The sequence below is a fragment of the Bos javanicus genome, chromosome 5, assembly GCF_032452875.1.
Source record: "Bos javanicus breed banteng chromosome 5, ARS-OSU_banteng_1.0, whole genome shotgun sequence".
NCBI classification, from domain to species: Eukaryota; Metazoa; Chordata; class Mammalia; order Artiodactyla; family Bovidae; genus Bos; species Bos javanicus.
In genome coordinates, this window is record NC_083872.1 from 28,370,826 (window position 1) to 28,381,978 (window position 11,153).

Consider the following 11,153-nt stretch of genomic DNA (forward strand, 5'->3'; position numbering starts at 1 on the left):
AATATGGAAGAATAAATCAATGAAAAGCACACTGATCTTGACAATGTTTCCCTAGAAATGGATGTGAGATACCAAAGTGAAACTGTTGGTTGCTCTGTCATGTCTGACTCTTTTCGACTCCATGGACTGTAGCCCACCAGGCTCCTCCGTCCATGGACTTCTCCAGGCAAGAATGCTGGAATGGGTTGCCATTCCTTCTCCAGGGGATCTTCCCAACCCAGGGATTGAACCCAGGTCTCCTGCATTGCAGGCTGATTTTTTACTGTCTGAGCCACCACAGAAGCCCATGTCAGCCCAAACCAGAAGTGTCACGGGACACCAGTCTCAAGGTGGCCAATCTCTCTCCAGAGGGAGAAGACACCAAGTCAAATGAGCTTTCTGTGCAAGCTGGGGCCTGTGTGTGCTCTATGGAGACAGAGGAGATATTCTTTGGGGTCATCTGATAATATAAAAGGCAGGTCATAGCTTCCTTAGGAAGGGAGGAGAAATAGCACAGCCATATCCAAAAGCAGCAGATCCTGATCTGTGTCATCATTTATGGGACTGACCGTGGTCACACCTGCTTATATGAATGTCCAACAAAGTACAAGATCGATCTTTAATCTATCTTCAGTCCCATCATGCACCCCCACCTTGGAATAATGCCTTCAACATATTCATGTGTTCCTCGAAGTTCTGCCAGAAAGTGCTAAAATGTTTCAGGGCGTAACACCAGTCAAGGGAGAGACAGCTCAACCCAAACTCACATTCTCAGCTTTATTCACCATCCTAGTGATGGGTCCTCTGTACAGTGTAGGAAAGGGGAACCCCGCCCGCCCCGAAACCAGGAGTATGGAGAGACAGTGCAGGCCAGACTTGACCGTCAGTGAAGGTGACAAGGATGACCAGAGACTGGCAACCACACCACGAGGAAGCCAGGGCGGCCCTTCCAAGTCTCATCAAGGACCCGGAGCGGGTTCCAGAGCCCCAGGGGCCTAACAGTACGATCCCCAGAAGCCAAGGTCCGTAAGCCATCAAGGAGCACCGAGGCCCTGGAGAGACCTAGAGGGCCAGGGTGTCTTTGATGAGCCTGCGCATGGTGGTGGTGACGGAGGAGCCCAGGGCATCGGTGATCTGGAAGGAAATCTTATAGAGGTAGGGCTGCACGTCCCGCAAGCCCGTGTCAAACACGTTGTCCACCTCTGACTGCGTGGGCATCTTGGGCAGGTACTCGTGCCGGTTCATCACCTCCACGATGTTGATGATCTTCTCGCAGAGCTTCTCCCCAACCTTCTCCCGGCAGATTTGCCGCTCCTGCTCCGTGGCCAGGGCCACCACATGCACCTTGACCGTCCACACTTCCCAGGGGATGCACTCGTCGGAGAACGGCCAGCGAGACTTCTTCTTCTGGTAGAACTCCAGGGACATCTGCCCCAGCCCGTCGCCCCCGGAGTTGCGCAGAGCATCCTGGGGAAGGAGGAGCAAGAGTGAGCAGGCCAAGGCCTCCACTGGGTTCTCACCTGCGAGGGCCAGCTTCCTATGCCCCAGAGAATCGCTCTCTTTATCTGACCTCCAGGGAGGGCAGGGAATGAGACCCAGACAGTAAAGGATTTGTGTAAAGTGACACAAATGGCTCCTCTTAAGCAGAATCCTCCTTCATTCCCTCGAAGACAACCTAAACTCAGTTTCTCAAGAAAAGCCCGGTGATCCTTGAATAGAGAGACAGAAGCGAATGGGGCCACCTGGTCTAATAAATCTGCCTGTCCCCCCATGGGGTGCGATGGCCCACTCTTCCTCCCAGTGTAGCCAAGACCCCAAAGCCCCTTTCTACCTTTCTCTCTGAGTTAGGGTCAACCCAAAGATAAGGATGCCTCCCTCAACTCCTTAACAGTTCATCAGGAAGTGAGTCTCTCATTTATTGACAAACCAAGCTCCCATTCCCTCTGCTGACAGTAACAACAGCTACCGCTTCTACAGTGTCTCCTGTGTGACGGCTCTCCAGCACTTGACATATTTGACTCCCTTAATCCTCGTGGTGCATACACCCTATGAGATGGGTACAGCTTTCATTCCAAATTTACATATAGTGAAACTGCAGTCCAGAGGAGCAGAGTCACTTGCCAAGATCACACACTTGTGGGTGGTAGAGTCCATGCCCTTAAGAGTCCACTGTGTTTCGTGTGCCTCTCATAGGCATCTGGAAGACAGGAGTCTGAACACCACTGCCTCCCCCGAAGAGGGACTGGGAAACTCATGAACGTGCCCTTTCTAGGCTTGGAGCGATGGGAGGGTGGGGAGTACCCTGTGGCTGGTAGAGTCTACCCCCTATGAGGATCACACGTGTATGGAATGGAAGCCAGACAGACAACCCTCCTCCTCCAATCTCAGGAAGGGCACCTTAAGAGAAATTCCCTTGGTTACTTTAAATTGTAAAAATATGCACTCGCTGAAAGAGTGAAACACTGCAACCCTGAATGAAGACAGAATTAAAAATCACACCTCCAATCCCACCCCGAGATGACCAACGTGAGCAGCCTGGTGTGTCCCTTCCACCTTTCTCCTAGCCCCTACAGGCCCACACAGACACCTGCCATACCACCCACAGGACCCTTCTCTGGGACAGCCACTGCCTGAGCCCAGCAGTCCTCCCTCTCAGGGAATCTCGTATGAGAAAGGCCCGAAGCAGAAGCAGAGAGGTGTCAGTAGAGAGGCCAAGAGTGCAGAGGCGATGCTCAGCCAAGGGTCCTGGGCCGCCAGTGCTCCAAGGGCTTCCGGCTCTCCTTGCTGGTATTTTCACAAGGCCCCCTCATCTACCCCCCTACCAAGCACTCCCCACCCAGAGGAGCTCTGAACACGCCTGTTCCTGAGAACCTGAAAGAACCTGAAATGCACACCTAGGAAGGGTGAGCTGGTCCAACAGCAAGGAGGTGACGACACTCAGCAGCCACCTGCTGCCCACTGCACCCCACCTTACCCTGAACTCCCCGACGACCTTGCGCAGAGCGCGGTCCAGCTCCTCCGAGGAGACACGCACATAGGTGAAGTCGATGAAGTCGCAGTCCACGTCCTGGGTGCCCACGGTGCCGATGGAGTAGGTGCCCTCCTTCTTGTAGTGGAACTTGCCGGTGCTGCGGTGCAGGAGCACCGTGTGCAGCACGGCCAGCATGGCCTCCTCCACCTGCCGCCCCTCAACCGACACCTCCAGCACCTCCGATCGACAGTTCATCTTGCAGTCGGTGGCCCACGCTGAGGTCAGGACCAGAGGAAAGACGGTGGAGCTTCACCCCACCCAGGGGCCACCCTGCAAGAGGAGCCAGGTCAGAATGTGGACACATTCTGCTGATTGGCGTGTCACCTGTTCACATCCTTCGGGGCCCAGCCCTGTCCCCTGCCATCACGGCCCTTCTCTGCTCTGTAGCCACACGTGCTGGCAGAGGACCACAGACTCTTGGGATGGGAGACGGGGAGAGCCTCAAAGCTACCAATCCAAACACCCAGCTCCGACCTGAATTCCGTGACGGCATCCAGTGTGGTTTACAGCACATGCTCACTGTAAACCCCTGCCAGCCCCAGCCCTGGAGAAGCTACCAGGATGGAGGACAGACAGGCAGGTGAACTTCACCAGAGTAGTGAGACGCCATGATGGGAGTGAGAAGAAAAGGAAGACTGGAATCTGATCTCCTGGGACCCTGAATGACCAGGCATCTGGACTCTGTCCCGAGGGCGGTGAAGAGTCCACGCATCACTGTCCAACACTGAATCTGCGCATCAGAAAGTTAGCTCCAGCCAACAGATGAAGAATGGCTCGTCACTATTTGAGGGGTCACAGACTGCTCTGAGAAGTCAGTGAAAGCTAAGAAGACTGAACTTGAAAACCTGACTGACACATACACACCAAATCTCACAGACTGCGGTAAAAACTTGCCAATTTAAGGGACTCTCCTGGTGGTCCAGTGGCTAAGACTCTGAGCCCCCAGTGCAGGGGGTCCGGGTTCGATCCCTGGTCAAGGAACTAGATTCCACATGCCCCAGCAAAGATCGAAGAACCTGCATGCCACAACCAAGACCCAGTGCAGCCAAATAAATAAACATCAAAAAAAAAAAACTTGTCAATTTAAGGCAGAAAGGGTTGGGCAAGGAGTCCAGTTAGAGGCCACCACAGTCGTGCCATTTCCAGACAGTGCAATGGGATGCGGCAGCGTGATGTGCAGAGTGTGGGGTTTCCACATCCAATGGCCCAGGGTCCGAATCCCAGGTCTCCAGTAACTTGCTCTCTGACCTTAAGCCAATCACTCAACCTCTGAGTCTACTTTCTTATCTGTAAATACGGAATAAAATAACACATGTAAAACACAGCAGGCTGGTGGTTAAGAGCAGGGACTCTAAAGCCAGACTGCCTGGGCTGGAACTCCAGCTGTCTCATCAGCTCACTGTGTGATCAAGGGCATGTTGCCTCACCCCTAAGTGCCTCAGGTTCCCCAATCCATAAAAAAAGGATATTCACAATAGCTACCTTGAAGGTGTCCTCTCCAGAATAGGGTAAGTGAGCATCTGTGAAGCACTTGAAGCAGTTCCTGGCAAGCACTAAACACTCAGTATGACCTGCTCTAATTACTACGTTATTATTGCTGAGAGATGACGAAAGGCTAGGACAGGACTGGTGGAGGGCGTGGGAAGGGAAGAACAGACTTGAGGACCAGAACTTCATCAGTAACTGAATATGAGCTGAGAAGGAGAGAAGGAACAGTCAACTTTCTTAGCTGAGAAGGTACAGCTTACACACCTCCCCTGACAGGGAATTCACCACCTCTCCCAGCAGGTCATTCCAGTCTTTTCAAAGTTCTACTCAGAGACTCCCTCTATGGAAGGACTTTGTCTCTTAGTGCTTTAAACTGCTAATCTTAATTCTGATATCAAGAGTCACACACAGAATAAGTCCCACCCCTTTCCCACAAAGGAGCCTTTCAGATATTCAAAGGCAACTCTGCCATCACCCCCTTACTCCTTCTACAGGTTAAAGGTCTCCAGTCCCCATAAACATTCCAGCTTTACATCACATCTTAATTCCTCAGGGGCGGGCAACTCTCTTCAAAGTGTACTGGTTTGTCTCTTTGCCCCTGAAGTCAGGGAGGCAGTCCACAGACCACTCGGAGATCAAGCTGGCTCTGCCTCTCACTGGCAATCAGCCCAAGACTACCTGCTGCTGCTGCTGCTGCTAAGTCACTTCAGTCGTGTCCGACTCTGTGCGACCCCATAGACGGCAGCCCACCAGGTCCCACCGTCCCTGGGATTCTCTAGGCAAGAATACTGGAGTGGGTTGCCATTTCCTCCTCCAATGCATGAAAGTGTAAAGTGAAAGTGAAGTAACCCAGTCGTGTCCGACTCTTAGCGACCCCATGGACTGCAGCCTACCGGGCTCCTCCATCCATGGGATTTTCCAGGCAAGAGTACTGGAGTGGGTTGCCATTGCCTTCTCCGAAGACTACCTGTATCTTATCTTTTCACAGGTGTTAATCTTGTCTGGTCTCTCCTACTAGCAGACGATTCCTTAATGGCAGGGGCTGTATCCTATTCATCAGTGGAATCTCAGTATACCTGGTTCCGAGTACACAGCAACTGCTCAATTCATCCTGAAAGGACTGCTGGACTGATTTATCCCATATATACTCTTAGAATGAGCAGGGCTTCTTGCTCATTTCTGCCCTCTAGTCTAATTCCATCCAGCAGTTTCCCATCGGAAAACTCCCAGCTCTGGTCCAACTCTCTTTTCTTCCACAAACCCCCTCTGGTATCCCCCACTAACTGTCAAATAGGCCACCCCTCTTTTCACTTTTGCCCCAAATCCAGGTTCTTCCCTCATTCTCGGTGCTATTCAAGATTCCACTTCTTCAGGAAGTCAACACGAACCAACCCCAGCCTCCTTCCCAACGCGGCCACCTTTGCTCTGCGATGGGCTTGTCTGCTCCCTCACCCTCGACCCCCCGTGAGCAGGGGACTTTGCCAGGGCAGTGCCTGGGAAGTCTCGTCGCTTCGGTTCCCCCAAGGCCCAGGTCTGCAGAGTACCGGGGCAGACGCTGATCGATGCCTCCTCTGGGTCAGGCCGGAGCACAGGGTTTCCCCCAGCCTCACCTTACGCGGAGAGGCTGGCACGCGGGTCACTCAGGATGGATCTTGCCCTTTCTCCTCCTCACGCACAGGTACGTACGTCCTCCGCAGGTACGATCTCCGCAGGTACGCCGAAACCTCCCCGCGCGCCACGAGCCGCAAGAGACAGGCTGAACGCAAAAACACAAAGTTATTCGGCTCCGCATCGAGAGACCCTGTCGGACGCAGGAAGGACTTCCCGTCCGGGTTAAGTTTCTCCCGCCGCCAATGCCGGCGAACCTCCACGGTCCGGGGACGCGGGAGGAGCGGAGCCCCGCGCCCAGCCTGGCCAGGCCCGGGAGTTCGAGGCGCGCCCGCGCTCGCACAGAACAAGGGCCACACGGCTAGAACTGTCTCCCACCTCCCAGAATCCCCGTCTGGGACCCGCGGGGCAAGAAACGGCCCTCCCCGAGGAGACCAGATCACCTCGGCAAGAGGCGGTGCCGGCGCCGGAAAGGCCCGCCCCTGCGAGCCCGGCCGGTCCCACCTGCTCCATCGGCCTCCGGCGGGGGCGCGAGCACAGCTGGCCGAGCCCTGACACCAGTGCAGCTGCCCGGACCGTTCCACCTCCACACCGGCGGACGAAGACCACCGCATGGTGCTCTATATTTTGAATATTGCTTTCTTCTGGATTATGTCTCGGATTTTAAGATTTGATGGTAAGAAGTATCCCCCTCGTTTGGACGAGTCCATTTAACCCCACCACCGAGGATGTTGTTGTGTTTCGGCTGGAACAACTCACTTCCGCCATAGAGATGAGAGGGAAGGAGGGACCTGACGAGCTCTGTGCTGCCTCCCTAGACGGAGAGGAGTCATCGGCAGAGGCCACCCCTGGGACCGAGACGTGGTCCCCAATTCTGGTCTCAGAGGACTGGAAGAGGTACCAATCCCCTAAGATGAGGGACATGGCATTTGGAGAGGTGCCCTGGAGATGAACTCGGGCCAGTGTTCTGAGTGGGAAAACTTTAGTTGGTTCAATGTGCATAATGGAAGATACCAGGCAAAGGGGGCTTAACCTTACTCGGTTATCTTCACACAGGAGCACTTCTTGGTGCTCTGCCATGACCAGTCTGGTGACTGTTCTTGTAAAGCTTGTAATTCTGCCATTGCCTCTGTATGGGCCTCTTGATGTCATTCATCCTTTCTGATTTCCTCCTTTATAAACGGGGCCTGGGGAAAGAGAAAGTAGCCGGCCTGACAGGCCAACATCCTCCTCTAGAGCCTGGACTTAACCGGAAGGGAATCAGGATGAACTACTGAGAGGGGAGGATCTGTGAGAAGGCAAAGGAGGGACAAACAGGGCAATTAGAACCAGCCCTGGGGAGGGGGAAGAAAGAGCCTAGGGACTTCTCTGGTGGTCCAGTGGTAGAGACTCCGCTCTTCTGCTGCAGGGGACGCTGATTCGATCCCTGGTCAGGGAACTAAGATCCCATATGCTATGCGGCATGGCCAGGAAAATAGAAAAACAGCCTAACTTCCACCGACTGCCGGAGACTGTGGAGAGTGACTGGAGGCACTCTGTGCCCTGACACACTCATCTCAGGAGCTTTCACTGCCACTGTCCTGACATCACCATCGTCAGAATTACCTGTCACTGAGCTTTACAAGGAGAAGGCAATGGCACCCCACTCCAGTACTCTTGCCTGGAAAATCCATGGACGGAGGAGCCTGGTAGGCTGCAGTCCATGGGGTCGCTAAGAGTCGGACACGACTGGGTGACTTCACTTTCACTTTTCACGTTCATGCGTTGGAGAAGGACATGGCAACCCATTCCAGTGTTCTTGCCTGGAGAATCCCAGGGACGGGGAAGCCTGGTGAGCTGCCGTCTATGGGGTCGCACAGAGTCGGACACGACTGAAGCAACTTAGCAGCAGCAGAGCTTTACAAGGCACCACACTAGCACTTCACATGCACTAGTGTGTTGATTTCTCCAACTGCCTTGGAAATTAAGTACAATTTCTCCCCAGTTTACAGATAATGAAACTGAGGCCCAGTGATACAGAGTGACAAGCTATGATGGGATATTTTATGCGTCAACTTGACTGTGCCACAGAGTGCCCAGACATCTGGTCAAATATTATTCTCAGTGTGTCCATGAGGGTGTTTCTGGAAGAAAAACATTTGAATCACAGACAGTGTGGCTTCCCTGGTGGCTCAGTGGTAAAAAATCTGCCTACCAATGCAGGAGATGCAAGAGGCATGGGTTCAGTTCCTGGGTGGAGAAGATCCCCTAGAGAAGGAAATGACAACCCGCTCCAGGATTCTTGCCTGGGAAATCTCGTGGACAGAGGAGCCTAGCAGACTATAATCCATGGGGTCACAAAAGAGTTGGACACAACTTAGGGACCAAACAACAACAAAGCAGATTGCCTTCCCTACTGAGGGTAATAGTGTTAGCAGCTCGGTCGTGTCTGACTCTTTGCGACCCCATGGACTGTGGCCCACCAGGCTCCTCTGTCTGTGGAATTCTCCAGGCAAGAATACTGGAGTGGGTTGCCATTTCTTTCTCCAGGGAATCTTCCTGACCCAGGGATTGAACCTGGGTTTCCTGCATTGCAGGCAGATTCTTTACAGTCGGAGCCACCAGGGAAGACTCTATGTGTGGATGGGCCCCAACCAGTCAGTTGAAGCCCTGAATGGAATAAAAGGTTCTCACCCTCCCCGATTACTTTCAAGTTGGGACATCAGTTTTTTTTCCCCCTACCTTCAGATTTGAACCAAACTATCAGCTCCTCTTGGGCCTCGAGCCTGCCAACATTCAGAATCACACCATCAGCTCTCCTGGATCTCCAGCTTGCTGACTGCAAATCTTGGGACCTGTCAGCTTCCATAATCACATGAGCCAATTCCTCATGATAAATCTCTTTCTATATATACACATCCTATTGGTTCTGTTTCTCTGGAGAATCCTGACTAATACATTTGCCAAGGCCACACAGCTACTCTTTCCTCATTCTGCCAGTCTTTTTTCTTTTTCTTTTTATCTTTTGGCTATGTCACACAGCATGTGGGATCTTAGTTCCCGACCAGAGATTGAACCTGTGCCCCCTACACTGGAAGTGTGGAGTCCTAACTACTGAACCACCAGAGAAGCCCCCTGCCTGTCTTTTTTCCCACTCTCCTCCCTCCACACCTCACCCCGTCCGTCCCTGGAGCCTTTCCTGCCTGAGGATGAGGTTGAGACATCTCACCTCTCCTGTCTCAGGCCCAGATCCTGGCCAATCCTTGCCTCCTCATACTTCCCTGAATCCTTAAAGGGCTATTCTTACTGTAACTCTGATCCTGAGTCCTACACCCATCTGGGTGGTCCTGTCAGGAACATGGGGGGTGGGGTCTCAGCCCCTCAAAATGAGGCTGTGTGGAATGAATTCTCCCATCCTCTGCCAGCACTCCTGCTGACCCAGATGGAATCATGCAATCATGCTGCACCTGTGAAACTTTCCCCATGCCAGGCCCGTGCGCTGCCTACCAAGGGGGACGAGTTGCAATCCTGGCCCTCCGGGAAGGCCTCAGAGTCTCACAGAGGAGATGGACCAGAAGTTGCACCTGGGTGGGAAGACACAGCAAAGGGTATGAAAAAATGACAGCAGGTTCTGCAGGGGCCAGAGGGGGCCAGAATTGAAGCCACTGCTGTAACCCCAGAAAGATGCCTGTGGCCTGGAATAGAAAGTGACACAGTCAGAGTGAAAAGGAGTCCCAGGCCCTGCTCTCAGCAAGCTGGGAGGTGACTGGGCACCAGCAGAAAACCAGGACAACAGCAACCAGAGGAGATGGACAAGAAGGGGGGTTGGCAATTCCGGGAAGAAGTGGGGCCACATGGAATTATGCTGGGGAGGCTTCCTGAAGAAAGAGAAAGAAAAGAGCTAGAGGGAGAGGTCTCAGCGAGGCTGGAAACCGAGCATTCTGAGGCAGGACGGGCCAGCACAGGGGGAGCTGACTTCTCAGTCAGAGTCACGGCCAGCCGGGCAGACAGGCGACTGGCGAAGGCCCTCTGAGGCACGTCTGCGGCGAAAGCTTGCGGAGGGACCTTGAAGGCCAACCCAAGACCTTGGGAGTAGGCAGCTGGCTTCGCAAGGCGACTGTGGCCTCAGATGGCCCCACCCCATCCCAGTGCACCCAGGGGAGAGCTAAGCCCTGAAGCCACCCCCAGCCGCTCCAGAGCTGACCCCCGTGCGTCACAGGGAGTGACTCAAGCCTCAGCAGCAACAATGAGTGGGACTGACGTCAGGCTGGGGGCTCCTGACAGTGGCCAGCTTGGCTGGGCAGCCTGCACCCTGCCTCCCGACCCTCTAGTCCGAGCCAGGACGCGGGGGCGATGAGGACCAGCTGTCCACTTCTGACATCTGCCCCCTGGGATCCTGGGCAGGGGCTACTCCACTTCCCACTCTTTCTGGGCTGTCACTCCCAGCCCCCACCCCTTAAGGCAAAGGAAATGGCTGGGCGGACGAGAGAGTGACAGAGAGCGTGAGAAAGAGGGGCCTCCCAGCCCAGCCTCGTCAGGAGCCTCAAGACCTGGGCAGGGCAGGAGGTGGCACTGGCTGCCCTTTGCCCCGGGATGCATGGGGCTCTGGCCTTTGGTGTTGGGGAAGACTGGTGTGTCTCTGTCTCGCAGAAGATCTTTGTGTTTATCTCTCTGGCCAACTGGGGTGGGGCTTTGTTTCTGCGTCTGTCCCCCAGAGGGAAGGGGTCAAGCTATCCTGCCTGCAAAGTCTGTGCCTCTGTTCCTCTGGGAGGTGTGTGCATGACTGTTGTTCTTTGGGGCAGAGGATTCTGTGAGACTATCCATGCAAGAAAAGAGGCCTGTTTACCCACCCTTCGTAAGGGAGTGTCTCCATCTACTCCTGGGGGGGCTGCTTTTCTCTCCCAGGTTTCCTGTTGGGCTGTATCTGTCCTCAAGGTACCCCAGTTACCTGGGATAGGTCCAGGTCTTCCGCTTGGGCAACCCTGATGCTAGACTCCCTGGATGGGGGCCCTGTTGCTCTGCTGTGCCTGGATGAGGGCAGCAACAGTCAGCACCCGCCTGCCTAGCT

The 11,153-nt window shown here is 54.1% G+C and overlaps 2 protein-coding genes across 2 annotated transcripts; one reads left to right on the forward strand and one right to left on the reverse strand.

Annotated features, from left to right (window-relative positions):
- Positions 1-742: 742 nt before the first annotated feature.
- On the reverse strand, positions 743-6,198 carry ATG101 (autophagy related 101). Its single transcript, XM_061416095.1, has 3 exons — positions 6,109-6,198; positions 2,954-3,280; positions 743-1,446 (listed from the first exon to the last, which is right to left on the reverse strand). Exons 2-3 carry the CDS (start codon positions 3,203-3,205, stop codon positions 1,042-1,044), a joined length of 657 nt encoding a protein of 218 aa, XP_061272079.1. The 5' UTR covers positions 3,206-3,280; positions 6,109-6,198; the 3' UTR covers positions 743-1,041.
- LOC133247382 (uncharacterized) lies at positions 5,023-9,001 on the forward strand. Its single transcript, XM_061416094.1, has 2 exons — positions 5,023-7,003; positions 8,834-9,001. Exon 1 carries the CDS (start codon positions 5,531-5,533, stop codon positions 6,659-6,661), a length of 1,131 nt encoding a protein of 376 aa, XP_061272078.1. The 5' UTR covers positions 5,023-5,530; the 3' UTR covers positions 6,662-7,003; positions 8,834-9,001.
- Positions 9,002-11,153: the final 2,152 nt, after the last annotated feature.